The sequence below is a fragment of the Homalodisca vitripennis genome, chromosome 2, assembly GCF_021130785.1.
Source record: "Homalodisca vitripennis isolate AUS2020 chromosome 2, UT_GWSS_2.1, whole genome shotgun sequence".
Classification (NCBI taxonomy): domain Eukaryota; kingdom Metazoa; phylum Arthropoda; class Insecta; order Hemiptera; family Cicadellidae; genus Homalodisca; species Homalodisca vitripennis.
In genome coordinates, this window is record NC_060208.1 from 10,039,732 (window position 1) to 10,061,504 (window position 21,773).

The following is a 21,773-nucleotide window of genomic DNA, read 5'->3' on the forward strand; positions in this document are numbered from 1 at the left end:
CCATTAATATATAATTATTTTATACTATAGGTTTTTTCTCAACTTCAAATAGTGGTTAGGTGCCCAATGGCGTACATATCCACAGAAACAGTTTATTCTCTTCAACAAATAATGTTTGTTTTTCTTGTTTCATTCCTCACTTTCTTTTTCTGTCATATTTTTGTAAATATTTATGCAATTTATACTTATCTGAAGAAATGTACATAGGTACACGAAAATTAATAAATGTTTTGTATCGTGGGTTTGTGTGTTGAAGAAAATAACTTGTTTCTGTGGATATTTTACTACTATAATTATTTTAAGAAACAACCTACACTACAAAAACCCATGACGTATAGCTTATATTGGTTAATACATTATTTATAACTCCAACTAGACAGCTCATTTACGTTTTTGACTCCCTAAACTATAATAAAATTTTAGCAAAATGTATTGTGTAGCATCAGGTGACACAGAGGTGGGATTTACTAATCAAGGTCAAAGACACTGAGTTTTGTAACAATATCTTTGTCTCTGTCCCACACTTTCAATGCCAAACAGCTGTAAAACACTCAACCAACTTATAAACAATATATTCCAGTCAGAAGTAGTTCTATACTTCGAATTTCTAAGTGCTAGTGGGTTTCACCATATGATGGAATGTCCGTGCAACGGATGAAAACGACAAACCATTATCCATAGTGAATTTTTTGCTGATGTATAGCATGAATGTTAAGTTTAGCTACAGTTCACCTTCCTCTTAGTGCAGTGTCTATAATCTGATGATGACACAGACTTGACTCCTGCTCTAAGAGGAAGGTGAACTAAAGTTAAACTCAACATTCGCATTGAATCAACCCGTCCTAGCATAGCCAAGTTATGTGTAGAAAACTCGGTTGCCCCACCGTGCGTAGAGATCTTGTCTAAAACGTTGTAATGCACTCATTTGTGCATCTTATGACACAATGAGAATACCTCTTCACGTAGATTACACTATATTTTGTGGTCTAGGTGTCTCTGATTTCGAAACAATGTAAAGAGTTGATTTTGAGCGTCATCTTCGTCAACTCTTTTTATCTCTTTAGATGAACATGACTCCAGATTGCGTGATTGGTTTAGTGGAATTGGTGAGTGAAACGGCACGAAAACCAACTTAGCAAATGCATAAATTTCAGAAACAAACATTTGTCAATAAAAAATAAAATGGTGGCAACTGTATGATTAGTTAACAGGAATAACTAGTAAATTTGTTTAATTTTATTGTGCCCGAACTTAAAAATACATTTACTGGCCTTAAGAATGTGAGTACCTAAACAGTGTTGTTTGTTTGATTTCTTTCTGTTCATGTGGGTTTTGGTAAAACAGATGCCATAGTTTTATTGCGGCCATTTTGAAATAAGTGGAAACATTTGATTTTGGGTCACAGGGAGGTTTTAATATGACAAATAACAATCAACTTTGCAATTGTGTAATAAACTATTTATAAATTATTTATGAATGTACAAAAATACATTCAGCTAAAATATTTAAGGAAAAGAGATCAAACATACAAAATTACATACATGTTCTGACTTTACGTATAACCACTTTTGTAGAAGTAGAAAGTGAAAACTCTGTAAAATAATGCTTCAGGGATTAATGTGGTATTAATCGGAAAATAAATAAAAAGTTTCATTTACAATAAGTGTTAGGTCTCTTTTTGTTAAAAATGTTTAGCCTTGAAATGTAAAAAAAAGTATAATGACTTTTTAACATTTTTATAAGATTTTGTGATTAAGTTTAACAAGTTAAACTTGTTATTTTTAAATACATCAAGTTATAAACTAATAAAGTGATAACTTGATAAAAATTTAGAGTTTTATGATATAAATTTATATTTTGGAGGAAGGAGAAGAGAGATCATTGTCAAACCCATCGATAATTTTTGGAATCCACTATGGCGCATCGTGACATGCCGAAAGCCGTTGTTAGTGTTTTTGTGTATCCAATTTCTTTGACACCTTTTACGTGTGAGCTTAACTGTATTAAAAATGAAATCAGCATATAAAAGTAAAGAAATATGGAATCAACTGAGTTGTTGCAGAAGACGTTCAGTTCTGTATACTTTAACGTAGAACTGTGTCCGACATTAATTACTATCTTTTAAGTCGAGTTATCTTATTGATTTGTTGCTTGGTGAATGCAGCAATCCTGTGTGAAATAAACAGATGAATTGTTTTCATCAATATCTTAAAAGTTTTTAATGTTTTTTTAAAACAGTGTTCTATTTAAAGTGCGGAAATCAGTGTGGATTTAAGAATAAATATTGTAACTAACTAAAGTTTGCCAGTTCAGTTAAAAAAGCAGTAAAATAATTTTAATGTACTTCGTTATTTTTTTTTTTTTAAGGAAAATCATGTTTCTTGTCGTAAGTTTTTAAATATTGTTACGTATAAAAATGCATTATTTCATGATATACCTTGAAATTATCTAAAAGTAATACTGAAACACTTAAAACATTTCAAAAATATTATTAATTTTATAATGGTATTGAATTTGTAAATAGGAGCTCTAAAAAAAGCTACAGTGTGTTTGATAAGTCAATACCCAATTTTGTGTCAGATGTATACAATTAGTCAAAAATGAACTGGCACTCCACAAGGTTTTATTAAGAACAGCTGATCATTGAGGTGGTAGTTATTCCTAACCTGAGTTGCCAATCATCATGCCTGATGTATTGAGTATTGAGGATAGGACTAAAAGTCCTGCTAGGTATACAGTTTTTCAATTAGTAGTCGCTGTACAAAAAGGTTTTTTTTAATCCTGAGGGAAAAAGACGGATTGTCCCCGCGCTTAGTCCTAAAAAGGACCTCTGCGCCTCCCTTACTTAAATTTGTGTCCTGAGAATCTGAGACTTTTACAGAAGCCGATTAGATTTGAGCACTCTTGTTTTCTGATGTCCTTGAGATTGAGGAGATATGCTCCCAGGAATCTTTTCCAAAATTTTGATATGGCGGGACAGTTTAGTCAAATATGCTCTGCTGATTCCTCTTCTTCTCTGCACAGGAGGTAAAAAAGGTTAGATGAGGTATAAAAGTTGTAAAACCTCAGTGGCAGATGTCCAACGGCAGTTGAAGGAATGTGTTGCTAACACTGTAAAGTACATGTTGAACTGTAGTTGAGTGATTTATAGGGAAGGAACCTTATATACTCGTATATCTGTATGCAGGAAGTGTGTTGGCTGTGGCTCATTCACATACTCTTCATCCCAGCTGGTGTTCCCACCAGGGGCACATCGCTTTTGTACAAAAATTAAGCTTCCTTTTTATGGTAGTCACTGTTTTCACCATAAATGATAAAATATTTGATTTAAAAAATAACAGATTATAGATTTATCGAGTACCCTGTAGTGTAGAGAAAGTTCCTTCCTGGCTAGGACTACCTCTACAACCATGAACATCATTGTTTGGTTTCCTTATCAAAGCAGTTGACATTGGACCTTGACACCTTTGCTGCTCTAATCTGCTTCACTTGTTCTTACTAACAACTGATAATAATTGACTATTATTGAAATCAGCTGGAACCAGTCTTATTCAGAATTGTTTGCTTACCAATACTGCTACTAATTGAAAATACATTTTTTTCAATTCTGTTGTTTTATGGTATGTATACAGATAAATTATTTTACACCACAAAATGCAGGAGTTTAAAATATAACCCTAAACTCGAGTTTTAGCTTAAACTAATGATCGTGGTTTCACTTTGAAAATTTCAGAAATATTATTAGTTTCAACATGTTATTGAACAAGAAATTGGAACTAATAGTTTAAGCCAAGTAGTGTAAAGCTAGGTCTTTCACAATTATCTGTACATATATGAACAGTTTTGCTCGATTTTCTTATCAGAGCAACTGATATTGAACCTTGAAAATCGCTCTTAACCGCTTCACTTGTTATCTCACCATCATCTGATACTTTTTTTGAGGACTATTATTGAAAGCCTTCTGTAAAATTATTTGTTTACAAATACAGTAGAGTCCCGTTAATCCGACCTAATTGGGACCGAGCCCTATTCGGATTATGTGATTGTTCGGATTAGCCAGAATTACAGAAAAATACGGTTTTAAACTTGAGAATGGGTGTATTTTGTTATAGAATTATCAACATTGTTTATTAAAACATGTTTTCTGACTGTTGCATTGTATTTATTGACAAATAAACGTGTTTGCGAATACTAAGCACATTTACCGTATTTAGTGTGAGAGTTCTACTGTTAAGCAATGTGAGCGTACTGGATATTGTACGGGTCCACGCGCTACGGGACGACGAGAACCTGGGTGATAAAGGAGAGTTGGTGCCACACGCAGACGGTGCAGCAGCGCTTAACCTTGCACTACGATACTTAGAGCAACAGGCTACTGCTACACCTGCCGATATCATGTTTATGACACGATGGCGAAACTACGCGTCATCCAATAGACTCTCTTCAATGCGACAGAAGACAATAACTGAATTTATGTCTTTTAACAATTAATATTGTACTCAATAATAATATCAGTACTGTACGTCCAATTTTTGTTTGATTTCACTTCTTAATACAGTAATTTAACTCATACTATTAACCTATAAGTTTCAATTTGGTACTGTATTTAACTTCATTATTTAAGTACTGTACCGTACACAATTTGTCTTAATAAAATACTGTATGTCTATTTAATTAAAGTTTCCTTTGTTTATGTACGAAATGATGCACCCATTTTCATTTTTTAAGTAATTAGTTCCTATAACTGTTCATTATCGTTATAAATAATTCCTCCTGGCCCTGTTCGGATTAACCGACGTTCGGATTACACGTGTTCGGATTAGCGGGACTCCACTGTACTGAGTAATTGTAAATAAATTAATAAAAACAGAAAAGAAAACTGCAATAATTGTACTATTGATCTGTTATGCAAGACCTTTTATCACAAAAACTCTATTGGGAAATTTAATAACAATATTTGACTTGCTAAATTACACTGTGATAACACTCTCAACCACGTGACGGTTTATATTAAGAATTTACTTTAGTTGTAGAATAACCTAGACGCCTGGGCCTGGGCCTGGGCTGAAAGTGTTAAAACAAACTGTTTATTTACAACAACATAAGGCCTTCCACAAATAAACAGAGAATTGAAGTGGCTGTGCCTTCTGAAATAGAACCAAGACACTTTTCATAAACAAACCGTGAATGGTAACTTATATCATCAATTATTTTGATAAAACCTAATTTACAAAAAAGTGATATGAGGCCTTTCATAAATGAACGATTTCTATATATGTATATAACATTTTTGACCTCCTAAATGAATGTTTTAACTTCCAATGGTTAGAAAAGGCAAGTAATAACCAGATAAAGTGGAATAAGTGCAGGTTAGGACATTTATGTAACATCACCATGTTATTTTAATAAATGTCTGTTAAGTATTTCTACAAAAAAAAATTAACAGTGATTTCTGATTTTGAATGGAAGTGTTTAGCGTACAATTTTGATACTTTTTATTTCTTAACCAATCATAGTGTTTCCAGCATCTCTGAAGTTAGTAAACTGGTTGGAGCAACTGAAAAAGGAAACAAGATCTTTCTGGAAATTTGCCATCGTCCAGTGATACTAGAAATCAGTAACACTACGTTTCGAGATCTGCAATCTGATATCTTCCTTAGGTGGAGAATTAACCTAAAACATAAGTACAATCTAGATTTAAATAAACAAATCATACCATAGCATTATGACAAGCATAAGTCAGAAATAACAACAACCATGTTGTGTGTAAACAGCGTGCACACTATTTCTAAAACAGGCACAAACGCTGATTATTAAAACTGAACTAAAGAATACAGGTCAACATAGGTCTGCACCGACCGACCAACCACAATGAACTGGCCAGAGGCCAATAGTAAATGCTGATCATCACAACAAAAAAGGAGTCAACTGATGTTTCTTTCAGTGAAACAAAAATATGTAATGGAAATACTAAGAAAAGAGAAAGAGGCCTTAATATTTTCAAAGAGTCCTAATGAACATTGTAATATGGCTATGATACAAACCAAAATGCTGCTTCACAATAAGAACAAGTCAGGAACTCCTAAGAAATCAATGGTTGACAGGTTAACCACACTCTTTATGAACACTTCAAACTTTCTCAGAATTCACACCAACGGACTAGTCCTACAATTGTATATGAAATAAAAACACTTAAAAGATTTCAGTCACATTCTTGATGAAATCAATATAAAAGATAGTTTAAATTTGACCAGTTAACAATGCTGATATTTTAAGAGATTTAGGATCTTATTGGATTTTCTTTACTAAGACAAACAATGTTATTACTATTCTGGCTCAACTTTTACCACCCAAAAACTAATGGAAATGATTCATTTGAATATTTCAATTTTGAAACCTCAACCACACATTATAGTGAGTTTAAAGCAAAGTAATGACCATGACAGTGGAATGTACACAATTTCATAATACTGATTACAAGTAGAATAAAGTGAAAGTAACAAGAAGTAACAGAACTTTAATGGCAGTATGCACATGGAAGAAATAACTGTACATGAAAAAAATAATATACAGTATAGATATAGCTGTTAAGTCAGGAAGATGATGGAGGGACTCTAGTCTTGAAATGAATAAATAAACAAGTACATCACAACAAAATATCAACAATAGAACTATAAGAGAAGAGTCCTTGCTACAGTTAAAATATCAAATATAAATGGAAACCTCCAAACAATAAACTTAATATGAAAGCAGTAAAGAAAAACATATTTGGTAATTGGAAAGGCTTTATTAAGAAGAAGAAATGTTATTGGATTTACTGTGATATAAATATTTCTCTCATAATTTTTATTTGGAAACTTGTAGTAGTCTTCACTGGACAATGAGCTTAAATTGACCATGTATTTATTACATAAGTTGTTTTAATATTTTGCCACTTAAATGTACCACAGTCTGTATTTCAATTTATAACAATGTATTGACAAACTCTGAAGCATGACTACCACGACTTAAATGTACCACAGTCTGTATTTTGATTTATAACAATGTATTGATGAAATCTGAGAAGCATGACTACCATGACTTAAATGTACCACAGTCTGCATTTCGATTTATAACAATGTATTGATGAAATCTGTGACATGACTACCATGACTTAAATGTACCACAGCCTGTATTTCGATTTATAACAATGTATTGACAAACTCTGAAGCATGACTACCACGACTTAAATGTACCACAGTCTGCATTTCGATTTATAACAATGTATTGACAAACTCTGAGGTATGACTACCATGACAAATGTAACAAAATGGTTATTAAAAGTAGTGGAATCAATTAAAGTTTCATGTTTATTTCTTTTAAAGTTAGACTCAGTTTTTATAACATTCCATATATAGGTTTGCAATTTGAGAATAATGAGAATAATGATTTATTCCATAATAACTAAACAATTAAATAACATTACAAAACCTCGGAATTACACTGCCACGATTTCCAGTTATGTGGCAGCGCAACTAAAAATATAATATATAAATAAACAAACAGAGTCCAGTCCATCACTTTAACTGCCATCTTCTGTGTAAGCTTTAACTAAATAAAATACTACCTTAAAGATATAAGTCACCAAAACAAAGAACAAAAAAGTTTCCTTTTAAATATTGGAAAAATCTTTCTACATACATACATAAAACATATCCCTGTACATAAATATATACAAATCTATAAATAAAAACGTAATAATTTTTGCTATTTACAAACCAAAAATAATTTGTTTTTTTTTTTATTAATGGTGTGTTTTACATACATTATTATAGGTTTAGGCTATATACAAAAGAAAAATTACAAACAAAAAGATACTAAATTTAATATACTGTTTAAGAAATTAGTATCCTCCAACGAGAACAACCACCATTTAACAGATTTATCAAAACTATTAAATGAGTTACATAATTTTATTTCAAGCGGTAATTTGTTAAAGTACTTTGGACCAAGATAATTAAAGGATTGCCTAAATGAAGATCTGTTGACTTTAGGTACTCGAAAGATGTTTCTGAAAATTACGTCTAGCACTATAAACTAATTCAAAAGTTCCAGTATTACCACTTCTGATATAAAATACTCTTAGTACCTTATATACAAAAAGGTGCTGTATAGGGAGAATTTTCAAATGACAATAAAGAGGATAGGAACTTTCTCTAATAGATTTTCCTAATATGATTAGAATAAAAATGATTTTGTACAACTCGCAATTTTTTCTACGTGGTATTTAAAAGTCCCGCCCCAACATTGAATTGCGTATTGCAACCTGGATTGTATTAAGGCGTAATATAAGATTCTTAATAACTTTTCGTCACACACAATTTTTTAAAAAATAAAATTTTCTGATACAAGATTTTAATTTATTTTGTAAAAACAATATATGCTTATCCCAAGATAACTTTTCATCGAAAAAAACACCCAGATACTTAAATTGATCCACCTTTCCAATAGTCAAACAATTACAAAAATTTCCAGTTACAGTTTTGCTCGTGATATTTTACCAATTTCGTTAAAACTAAAACCAACAAAATCAAAATTCATAAATTTTGTTTTATTTACATTAATTTCCATTTTGTTTTCATCACACCACTTTCTCAAAACTCGTATATCGTCCATCATGTTGTTCCAAATTTGTTGAGGGTTCTTTTCAGAATAAAACATGGCAAAATCGTCAGCAAAAACGCTTGGCTTTTCCGTGAAACTCCTCCTCTAACAAATCGTTAATAAAAATTATGAAAAGGGTAGCAGACAAAACGGAAACCCTGGGGGACCCCTGCTGAGAACAGTCAGGGGAAAACTCAGAGCACCACATACTTTTACTCTTTGCTTACGATTTGTGAGAAAACTTCGAAACCAGTCTTGTGCTACTCCTCTTATACCAACTGCATGTAATTTATCTAAAAGTATTTCATGATTGACTAGGTCAAATGCCCTTTTAAAATCAATAAAAAGACCAGATGTTTTATTTTTACTGTTGAAACTTTTATAAATCAGATTTGAGCTATTTAACAAAGCGTCTTCGGTAGATCTTCCTTTCCTAAATCCATATTGGTTATCACTAAAAAAATTCAATCTATCTAAAAACTGTATAATGCGTAATTTCATGAGTTTTTTCAATAATTTTTGAGAATATTGATAGAAGGCTTATTGGTCTTAGATTATCAAATTTAACTGATAACCCCTTTTTTAAAAATTGGCACGATTATATTTGACTTCAATTTTTTCAGGAAAAATTCCGTTTGTAAAACTTAAATTAATTATGTAATCAAAACGGAAGAAATTTCATTTGCTATAGTTTTTTATTAAAACAACATTGAAGCCATCAAAACCAGAAGATTTTTTATTTTTCAAACCATTAATAATGGGAATAACTTCATCTTCAGTTGTTGGATGAATGAAAAACGAAACTGGCCTTTGCGGTAATGATACGGTAGAGACCGGGCCTTTATATCGCAAGAACCCGATTGTGCCGCGATTAGGTAATTGTTTATTGTTTTCTGCTACACTTAATGGTTCCGTTATAATTTCCCCATTATCTAATTCCAGCTTATCAAAACATCTCTTCTCTTCACTTCTCCACCACTTATCCTATTTATTACTCTCCATTGAAGAGAAATATCTCCTTGACAATTTTCAATTAATTTAGAAAAATATTGATTTTTTGCTGAGTCAATTTCATTTGATACATTTTCCGAGTATTTTTTATAGTAGTCTAAGTACTTGTTGTCATAAGGTCTCTGTTTGGAAATTTTATTAAAGCTTTTTTTCTCCTTTTAAATTTGTTTAACAGTTTTGCAGTAATCCAAGGATTACGAGAAATCGATTTACTTAACCTATTTTTTGTACTTACATTAAACTTACAACTATCAACAATATCAGATAACAGTTCGTGAAATCTATCAAAACAGATGTTAACATCGCTCGATTCAATACAACTGCTCCAATCAAGAGCTTGTAACTTAGTTTTTAGTAAAACATAAATTAATTTATTAGATGACTGTGTTATTAGTATTAATATTCTACTTTTCTAGCAAAGTAATTCTTTTCATATAAATTCTTTTTGAATATAAATATTTTCTTTCTGCAATCAATTTCATGTTATTTCACCCTGCTACTCCTGATCTATCATAATATGCTATTACAAGTTCTTTATACGTTCTTAATTCTGAAGTGAACCATTTCTTTGCCTTTTTCAGTGCTTAATTTTAATCTTAAATCCTACTGCATTCACTAAATGAATTTTTCATTAATAAGTTATAATAGTCATAAGCTGGTTCAACATTGATACACTTTTTGTTCTGTCCAATCTATTTGCGAAACTTGTACTTAAATTGATCCAGGAGTCACTTCTCATACACTTCTTATTTTGTTACTTTTATTTCCATTTATTTTATTTATGTTATCAAACTGTTTGTATACCCCAGAAAGATCAGAAACATGAGGTTCTATTACACAATAGTTGGTTCTATTACACAATAGTTGGTTCTATTACACAATTCTATTGAAAGGTGAGTGCTTGGGTTATGTATATATGGCTGCAATAGAAAAGTGTAGTGCATTGTATAGCATGTTTTTATTTTATTTTAATGAATCTTTTTAAATAACAAAATTATGTAACAAAAAGTGAAAGATATTGGATTTATAAGAACTTACAAATAGATAAAATAATTGTTACAACTACCTTAAACAGTTAAAGGAGCTAGTAATTCTTCAGTAAAAAACTAGTTAAAAAAATGTTATTTTCAAAATAAACTTTAAAAATCCCTTAAATGTAACTGTTTGAGATATAACCAGTTCTGAATTGAGTTGTAAAACATCAAGGGTTATTAATATTTCTTTACTGAAGGGAAATAGATAATTCTTGCAAACAGAACTATGAAATGGGTGTTCCCAATGGTTTAGCTATAGTTCCTATTTTATTCTTGTACGTTTTATATATATGTATATTAGTACATTTTGTAGAATTGGAATTAATTAGTTTCATTGAACTAAAGAAAACATATACTTATTTCTAATAGCTTATTTTATTTTCTGAAGAAGTTTAAAAAAATCACAACTTAATACAACAAAAACTGAATGTCTTAGGTATAAACATGTTAAATGAAGTGCTTACTGAGCCATTGATTATTTATAATTCTCATGAAATTCACTGTAACAAAACACACAATTCTTAAATTCCACAACTGATTAACATTTAAGCTGGAATGAAAAAAATAGTTAAGTAATATCAAAGTTAAGTTCAGGTATATATTCTCTATGTAGTATGTCTTAGTCATGGATGACATGTATCATTAAACCTGAAGAAGTATGTACTTTGCAAATATTCATTCTTATCTCTCTTTTGGTATGTCATATTTTTGTTTCATCACTGAAAAAATATGGACATTGTTAAAATTACTAAATTCCGTTATAGTTATTGTCTATCACATCTGTACAACGTAAGAGGAGAGAGTGAAATAATTGCATCTTCTTGTAACTTAAAATATGAAAAAAGCCCACATATGTAGAATTAAATTTCGAATTTGTAGCACCCTACAATAATTAAAAATGAAACAGTCGTAATTATATTAAAACTAGAACTAAAAATCATTTTTAATAAATAAAGTTCTTTATTCACTAGAAGAGTATTTTTTTCACAAGCACATAATCTAAGTCTTTGTTTCAGCATTTGAAACAATTATATTATGTGTACTCTAATAATAAAATTATAATATGATACTATTCATTTAAAATAATTTATACTTCACAAATAGAGAATGTTAAAATTTGAATCTGGTCTAAAATTTGATAAAATACCGATATCCTAAAGGAGTTATTTTATAGTTTAAAATAAGTTTATAAAACCAAATTCTCTCTTATATCATGGAACTAGTTCCATATTTTGTTTTAAAGATTTCCTTTTACATAATTTAGGTCGTTGTTTTATTTTTTAAAACATGTTGGTTTTGGATTAATTTGGCCTTTACTGTAACATTCAGTATTTTTTCTTTATTGCCGAAATCAGTATTGTACACCGGTGTTGTAATATAAGAGTTTCTCTGGGTTATTGTTTGACGTATGACAGTTTGAAGCGAATCTCTAGCCACCTCATGATTCATGCTGTTCCGCCATAACATACGTCACTCATTTTCACAAGGTTGAATTAGTTGAATCATCATCACATGACTTGTGTTGACTAATATTACCTCTAGTTTTCCCTCAATGCACCGAAAGAAAAATATGAAAGTCATAATTACATAATTAATCATTGTGAAATGTTTTCTTAAAGATTTACACTAGTTTTAAAAATAAGTTGGTGTTAATTACACGATGTTTGGTGTATTAGGAAAAACATGTTATGCTGTTGTGTAATCAGTTACAGAATAAGGGAATGTTGGCTTAGTTGTATTGGCTGCATTGTAAGATCCTGTCGGCAAATTGCAAGCACCAATCAAATTAAAGAATAACCTCTGCTGACGGCAGCTGTTCCAGAGTTCTCTCTATTTGGTTTTATGTTTTGCATTCTCGTCTCCCTCCGCCGATTCCGTTCTATTTTCTGCCAGTACGTTTGGATAGTGGTCTGAAATTAACGGTTGAGATTGTTTACTGTCGGATTCTTGAAGTACGGAGTTGTTAAAACGTACTCCATACAAGTGGGTGAGATAGTTAATTGAAGTGTACTGTTAGTGCGCAAAATCCTTCCATGAGTTACCAAAACCAACGTAAGTAGCATTCGGGAGATTGTACTGAGAATTTTTAGGTTAGTGTGTTGTTATCATACGTTTCAAGGTCATTTGATTCGAATCATTGACGTTTGTCAAAACTAAGTTTAGTTAACTAACAGACGAATCATCCAATGATAACTTTAGGCCTAGTGATACAATTCAAACTGATTTTTCATCTCATTGCATAGGTGTTATCTCATATTTCATTACATAACTTTTATGACAGCATGACAGAAATTTGCCTATGTTCTTTGCAATAACAAAATATAACAATTGTGTAATCTGTCAGTATAATGATATTGGCCTACATAATTTAATCTGATTTAACTGTTTGTTGTATATAGGTACAGACTAAACATGTAATAGGTTAGGTCTATAAGAACATCTGATACAATAGGGCCAGGTTATTTAGAAATAATTTGCTTTCATTAGTTATTATGGTATCAGTTTACAAAATCGTGACCATGGAAAGGTATGTTAATTTTTTTTCCCTGAAAACTACAATTTTTCCTGAAAACAATAGTGAAGAAAAAATTCGTCGGCAACGAAAATCAAAGGAGTTACGATTTTTTGAAATCCTCTGAAAACTCTGTTTTTGACAGTACCTCTGGCAATTTTACTGAAATGATGACGTTAATCCTGTCAACGATGCCTGCCCGCTGCGCAGTGCTGCGCACTGCTTGCTCTTTTAGAAAAAAAAATTAACTCGAGCTTGCAAAAGTCGAATCCCAGATCACGTGATGCCCCTGATCCTTAACACTCCAAGTGTTGTTCGACAAAATTTTGTCGGTTATTTTCCATTCTTAATGTAATAATGGCCGAAAGGCATCAATATAATACAATGATATACTTTCCCCCCAGTTTATATGCACCTGTGATAATAATACTTGGCTATAAATGCCCAACCCATGAAAAAAAAGTCCATTTTTCATGGTCACGGTATTGTAAATAAATACCGTTATTATTTGTAGTTTAATGAGAAATATTTGAAACAGACTAATGTGATCTAACCCTAGCCGTCTGTGAAGCGCACCATTGATGCTCTTCAGGATTTTTGGATAAAAGTACTATTTATTGACAAGATATCTGGATGGTATTTATGCCAATTTATTCAGGGAGTTCTAAACTAGGCCTACCTATATATATAATAGGTTAAATCTGTAACGTTTAGAACTTAGTAAACACTTTTCATATATATAATTTTAAAAGCTTGTGACAGCAGTCTGGCTAAACTACCAAAAATGTCATTTATATAACCAATCACTGGACTGATATGACATGACTGACACACCATTCCCAATTGTCATCAAATGCAGAAATTAATTATACTTACGGTACTTTCCGTGTGACTGCCATTTCATTCCGTGTCCTACTTTGTACATAATAAACATTCTTCTGAACTCTTACATCGGGCCTGGTAAATTGCATAAAATAGCCTACATTGTTTGGGAAAATGTAATCAACTCTTAATATTTGATGGATCTAAATATTTAAAAAACCTTGAAGATTAAGGATTAATACATCGAAAGAATTGTTAACCCTTAGCGAGCCACAAATAAATAGGGTCAATCGGGGCTAATATGAAACAAAAATGTAAACTTTGCAATATAACTTTTAATCTATTTGCCCTAACCCACATACAAAAATTCAGCAATTTGTAGCTTTGTTTCCTCTATAAGTTAATGGTATCAATAATGTTTTTATGTCATAAAATAAAATCATGAAAAAAATAAAACAGTGTTTCACTTTAGCCCCAAGAAAAGGGGCTATTATGAAACAGCCAAGGGGCTATTGTGAAACATCCTCAATAATTACCATATTATGAGCATCTGATTACTTAAAAAACATATCAGCTTATAGAAATATATATAATCTATTATTTCCATAACCTTTTAATTTGCTTAACTTTATCTTTAATGATTTTTTTTTCATGTTTTAATATGGAAACTAAAATATTTCACTAATTAATACGAAAATAAGGAAGGATAAATTTTTTTTGAAATGGATTTAGGTATAAATAATCTAAGGGAAATTAGTAACAACTCTCAAGCTTTAAATTTGTAAATGTTTTATTATAAATTAGGCCAAAAATAATGGTTCACAGAAATAGAAAGCTTAAAAAATCAGAAATCACGATATAAAATCAACATCTTTGTTCATTCATTGTTCAAAAACATTAACACAACCAGGGAAAACATAGGTAATTTTTCTATTTTTGAATGTGGTCAAAGGGAAAGGTAACACAGCTTCTATATCCATATAATCAATATTGAATATGTCCCCTTCAATTGTACACAAAATCGGTAATTTCATCATTGCAGCACCTTAAGCCTTGTACGGTAACTTCACCATCATCCATATCGACATGTTCTATGAGGCAGACATATTTGTAATGGGTTGATTTCCTCTTACCACCTTTAACATCAACTAAAACAAAAGTCCCTTTCTTTAATATTTTCCTGAAAAACAGGTGCCTCATATGCAACAGGGTTGGTTATGTCCCTTTTGGAGTTGGAAATTAAATCACTTAACGATTCCTCGTCAGTATCACAAAGAGACGGTTCATCACTATCAGAGGTATCTTCATCTATTTCTATCTTGATATGTCCTGCCTTTCTTTGCTTCTTTTTCATGGGCCTACTACTGTTTTCCATTTTTAGATACAACTGGTTGTCAGTTTGGGTAATTACTGTTGGCCTACCACTCGATATTTCATCTAAACTTTCTGCATTGGTTTTTCTTACTTTCAGCATTTGAAGTTAGAGGATTACCATTACCCAGAGGAAATCGATGATAGGAGGTTTTGTTTATTTTTAGGCCTAATCTTTTTGTTTGCGTTAGATTTCTTAGCAGTTTTTTCTCCTTTATTTAGCTTACCAAGACATTTCAGTTCTTTTGTTTTCAATTTGTCATTTTCTTGGTCTTTTTTCAATTGCTCGGCAGCAATCCATTCATCGCTTTGTAATTACTTTTGAGCTTGCGTCTACTCTTTTTCTCTTCTTTTTTGGGAGCAAGAGTTTCTATTAATTTTTTGGAGCAGTAACATCTCAAAAGACGAAGAAGACTGTGACCCATCACCTACAGGTGATCCAATAAGAGACTCGGAATTGCTAGTACTAGGCTTAGACATTGTTTTATCAGATGTAGACAATGATACTTCTAGATCTCGTGGCTTATCTGATGTCGAAGTGCAAGGTGTTACATTGCCCAGAGACAGAGACTCAGTGACAGTATTTGGATTTTCAAAAGATTCAGCTGTTATGCATTCTTGGTTCCCATCACAGTTGGACCTTACCAGTTTGTTTAAAAGCTCTATACCTGGCCAGCTTTTCCGCATCAAAGCGTGATACAGGATATTTAGCATGATCACATGGAAATATGCCTACATGGCTGAAGCCTTTTCTAACGTTATCTGGTGTCAAACCATTATGCCAAACCTGACAGAGTAAATCGACAAACTCATTTTTCTTTTGCATCTTTCTTTGATTCAGTCTGTACCACTCGGTTACTTTTAAGTCCCATGCATATTTCAATGTTTTTGAAACATGTTGTGTCCAAAGGTTGGAGAACGTCTGTAGTGTGTGCTGGAAGTTTAATTATTGTAACCTGATTCTGTCTAGCATACATAGCAGAGTGTGAACATCTAGATGGGTCATATGGCCATCGTAAATCAGCAGAAGAGGTCTCTCTTTCACTTCTTGGCAGAACTTCACAAAAAAATCATTGAATATATTTGATGTCATCCATCCCTTTTCACTACAGGCATAGAAGGTGCCTGGCAAATCATATTGCCCTTTCCAAGAGGACATAAATTTGCTCCTTGAAAAAATTATTAAAGGAGGAAGAACTACTCCTGCTACATTACAACAGCCCAGTACAGTAGTATTGTCCCTACCAGTTCCTTCTTGAGTACGGTGAGCTTTTTGGGCCAATGCCCTGATACAAACTTGACTCTTGAGGGATCCGAGCAAATGATGTCTCGTCAAGATTGTACACATGTGATGGTTTATTTGCAATATCCAATTCCTCTATTTTTTTTTCAAGCAAATCGTAAAATTCATAAATTTAGAAAAGGAATCACTTGTGTTTATTTTGCGTGCTTTCTCCAGAGGCTCCATTTTTTTTTAAGCTTAGTTTATGCCTTTTGCAAAAACCAATGTACCAATCATGGCCTGGACGATTGTCCTTGAATGGAACAGTTAACGAATTTTGCTCAACATATTCCTTAACAACGTCCAAAACTTCAGTCTTACTCAGAGCAAAACCATTTTTAGCCATGACTTTCAAGTGATCAGCTAATTTATTTTCAATCTCATTACTCAAAGCATGTTTGTGGACCTGGAGGTCTTAAATCAACTGCAGTTTCACACTTTTTTAAATAACGAAACAAGAAAGTTGTTTCAATACTGAGTACTTTAGCAACACTACGCAATGATTCACCTTTAGTTACTCTTTTCTTAGCTTCATCCAAAATGTTTTTTCTGGATAAACTCTTCTACTTCCTTTCTTTTTGTAAGTGCGCACCATTTTCAAAATAACAAAACACAACACTTAGTTACACATCGGGTGTTTTTTGAGGTTAGCTACAAATGGTAATGAACTAGACAATATTGTGAAACAGCTGATTGGGAACTACCAGCTGATAAAAATTCCCACCTTTAACACAGAGTAAAAAAAAGAAGCTGCATGAAAAATCAAAAAGATATGCATTTATTTGTGTTCAAATGTGGTGGGTGGATACAAATTTTATGTTGTAGAATAGTGTTGTTCAAGTTTTGTTTCTAAATAATCCTGGTCAGCGTTTCAAATTAAGCCCCAACCACTGTTTCACATTAGCCCCAAACACTGTTTCATATTAGCCCCTCAACTTTGGTGGTTAATATTTTAGGTTATGTTAGACTTAAGACAAACATTAATAGCTAAAAATACTCACCAACTCCTCTAGAATGCCTAACAATTTAGTTATTGGGTTTTTGATAGTTATTTTTTTATGACTGAGAAAAAGTTTTTGCATTCCGTTTAAAAGTTTTTTTACGTAAAATTCCATGACTATGATTTTTTATTTTTTTCTGTATATACATAAGTGGATTCTATGTATGTTTAAAATGGGTTTAAACTAAGTAATATACAAGCTACAAAATGACATTTTTTTTTAGATATCCATCTAACAAAAACTTAATAATTATTTACATGTTTTCACATTAACCCCAAATTTTTGTGTGTTTCACATTAGCCCCGATTGACCCTAACCAAAACTACTCCTAAGAGCCATACACCTTAAAAATAAAAAAATTCCCACATACCAAAACCAATTTTTTTTTATAATTCTTATAACATAACAGGTAAAAAAACGACAAAATATTTTTTTTCGCTCTTTATTGTTAATTTAGCCAAAAAATGGTAAAATCATAATTTCACTGAAAAAATTTAGTTTTGACATTCTATGTGTTCATATATAAAATTAACAATAGTTGAACACAATTATTGTTATATTTTACAAAAAAATTATGGTTGCCTGTAAAGTCGGTTTTTACGGGCGAAGATTTTACGTGACAACGTCTTTTTCTCGGTAGAATATTTATTGATGTGAATATTATTAAATTGCACAATAGGAACAAGGAATTGAATGAAAATAAGAATTGCACAAATTTTAACTATAGAAATATATTTTGTTTACTAAAACATTGTACATAATTTGAAATTAATTAAAATTTGTTATTGTAAATGGTAAAGTTGAATAAAACATTTACTAAAATTGGAATTTGAAATTCTTGCTAAACACAGTTAAATTCTAACTCCGCGCGTGGTGATTGGTCGGTTTAGTTCGTTTGTTTGGTCGCACTGTTATGACAGGTTAGAGGTTATAATTTGTTATTTTAAATGTTTGACTAGCAATACGCGCTGTTTCTTCTCAATCGACTGAATTACGATTGATTGCAGAGTGATTTAAACTAATAATTTACTTAACACTATCAACATTTGTCAATAGTATGACATAACCTATAAACTCAGTTTCTCAACTTTTGTGTCAATCTAACAATTAATCAATCAATCATAGTTTACGATAATGAAATATCAGTGTACAATTATTTACCTTTATTGTTGTAGTTGTTGTAAATGACGAATCTAAGCACTCCACATTTTCACGAATAAACATAGTTAGAGGCCGTGAGGAACGAGGCGGTCCCTGACCTTGAGCAGAGAAAGCAGTTAGAACCGGATTTTCAGTGGTGGGGACGGCAGACGCTCAGTTTGCTGCTATCTCTTTCGCAGTAAACACCGTGCCATACACGCCTTACTAAAAACATTATTTCTCGTGATATAAACGTGAAGTGCCAATTTCATAGTATTTAAGTACAGTAAGTTTAGTAAAACGTGTTACGTACCTTTATAACAGTGTGTATTTTACAATTTTTATATACTTAGTAAATATTTTTGTTATACATTTGTGAATACCTACTGGGCTAACTTTTCTTCCTAGAGTAGTACATCACTGGGCCGCTATCTTACACTTCCCCTCCACTGGCGAGCTATCCCACCATTACCCGCCTCTTCCCCTACTCAGGGCTCCGCTCGTTCCTCACGTCCTCTATCTGCTTTATCCCGTGCGGCGGACCCACAGTTATCTGCTTTATCCCGTGCGGCGGACCCACTGGACGGGCATCGTAACGTTACCGGGCGTTACACTTTTTCATGAGTGACTCCGAGCCGCAACCTAATTTAAGACGTTGTCACGTCAAAAAACAAGCATATATAGTAATTTGTATTTAGAGAAAATATAAAGAATATAGTAAAAATTTATATATATATACAAATTAAATAAAATCAATGAACTAAAAAAAAAACTTGACAATAAAGCCCTACATCACGATAATAATACATAAACTACACTGCAAATTGATTAAAAATATTGATTAACATCAGAATTGAAAAGATAAATACGCGGATCGAAAATGGAAGGGCGAATAAACATCTAACCTCACGGAAGGCTACAGGCGGACTGAGCGCGCATCAGTAGACGTCGTTGGCTCTGCGGGAGACTATGAACATCCGGCCGCCCACTATTTTGTCGATCGAACAAGAGCCGTGACCTTCAAAATAGACACGAACGATTGTCTCTTGTTTAGATAAACCTTGTTTGACAGTTTTTACTAAGTTTGTTACCCAGAAATGCTTTTAAATAATATTAAAATAAAAAATTGAATTTGCGTCAGTGGACGTCGTTGGCTTTTAGCGCTAGTTTAGGCATGACGTCTAGTAACGTCATTGGCTCGGTAAGGGTTAAGAAGGTATTTTGTGCTTTTGGGGTTGGCAATAGTTACAAAATGAAATTGGAGGTAATTCCTTTCTCCCACAATGGGCGTCCAATCAGTTTGCCATTCTAGTCATCTAGGTACGTTCAGTTCAGTACGTTAAGTTCTTTTTTTTAATAAAATACTGCTGAGAATTACTTTGAATAGTATTGTGAAGTGTTTTATATATGTATAGTGGCATGTTTTAGTGTTAAAAACCATTATTTATTGCTGGCCTACAACAAAGTTAATGTTTCTTTGTGGCTCTAGTCTAGACTATCTCTCCTAAAATGGAATATTAATTTTCTAGGTATATTTCTTTAGTTGAAAACATAATTTTATAATGATTTGTTTAATTTAATTTATAATTCTGATTACATTTTATGCTTTTTGTAATTTATTTGTAGAATAGTAAAGGTCTAACCTAGACTTATTGAACACAGAAATTTTTAGTCTTAATAAATATTCTTTTTACTATAAATAGCCTATATGAGAGAATCAATTAGAGCTACATGTTTCTTATACTTTGGATTATATTTTAGGCTTTATCAAAAATAGGCTTTAATTCAATTAACCAGCATTTTAATAACAATATTTGGTATTTATTTACAATACCGTGACCATGGAAAATGGACTTTTTTTCATGGGTTGGGCATTTATAGCCAAGTATTATTATCACAGGTGCATATAAACTGGGGGGAAAGTATATTATTGTATTATATTGATGCCTTTCGGGCATTATTGCGTTAAGGATGGAAAATAACCGACAAAATTTTGTCGAACAACACTTGGAGGGTTAAGGAGCAGGGGCATCCCGTGATCTGGGATTCGACTTTTGCAAGCTCGAGTTAATTTTTTTTTCTAAAAGAGCAAGCAGTGCGCAGCGGGCAGGCATCGTTGACAGGATTAACGTACTAGTCAGCATCATTTCAGTAAAATTGCCAGAGGTACTGTCAAAAACAGAGTTTTCAGAGGATTTCAAAAAATCTTAACTCCTTTGATTTTCGTTGCCGACGAATTTTTTCTTCACTATTGTTTTCAGGAAAAATTGTAGTTTTCAGGAAAAAAAAATGAACATACCTTTCCATGGTCACGTTATTGTAAATTGATACCCAATATTTATGTTTCTACACACACACACACACACACACACACACGCATGCACATATGTATGAATGATTATGTACAAGAATGTCTAGATACTCATGACTGGTTGGCTTCCTTGACATTACTATAGTTACATAAACTTCCTAAGAATTTCCTACTTAATATCGAGACTGGATGATTTTGACACTTAGGGGATTTCTCAGTTCTAAGTATGTATATATATGACAACAAAGCAAACTCAATTATGGCACTGGATATATCTTAGACCGGAAGAAGATTGTAAGAGACATAAGTAGGACCTTTTTGATAGAAGTGAGGTTCTTAGTCCTACAGGTTTACATATATTCTATTTATTAGGACAACGCGGTATATTCTACTGTGGCACTGGATATATCTTAGACCGGAAGTCAACGCTTTTTGACACAACTAGGATTCCTAACACACTCATATATTCTGCTTTACATATCCTCGATTGAGTCAATAAGGCAAACTCAGATTTGACATCGTAAAAACTTCTAGAAGTGAGTTTAAACGCTCGTAAGTAGAAACTTTTTCATTGAGGTAGATTTCAGTCCTAAGTACGTTAATATATTTCCTTCAACGGGACAATGAGGTAAATTCAACTATGGCA

General features: G+C 32.1%; 1 protein-coding gene across 4 annotated transcripts in view; it reads left to right on the plus strand.

The window, feature by feature from the left end:
• The window catches only part of LOC124353533 (protein lifeguard 1-like), a 91,518-nt gene that overhangs the window by 11,146 nt on the left and 58,599 nt on the right, over positions 1-21,773 (plus strand). Inside the window, exon 1 of one of the 4 annotated variants that reach the window (XM_046803415.1) lies at positions 12,445-12,740. The exons of the other annotated variants lie outside the window; for them this stretch is intronic. Within the exon in view, the coding sequence (XP_046659371.1) occupies positions 12,722-12,740 (19 nt within the window). The 5' untranslated portion in view covers positions 12,445-12,721. Of the gene's footprint in view, positions 1-12,444; positions 12,741-21,773 lie in introns of those variants that run through there. 4 annotated transcript variants of the gene reach the window in all.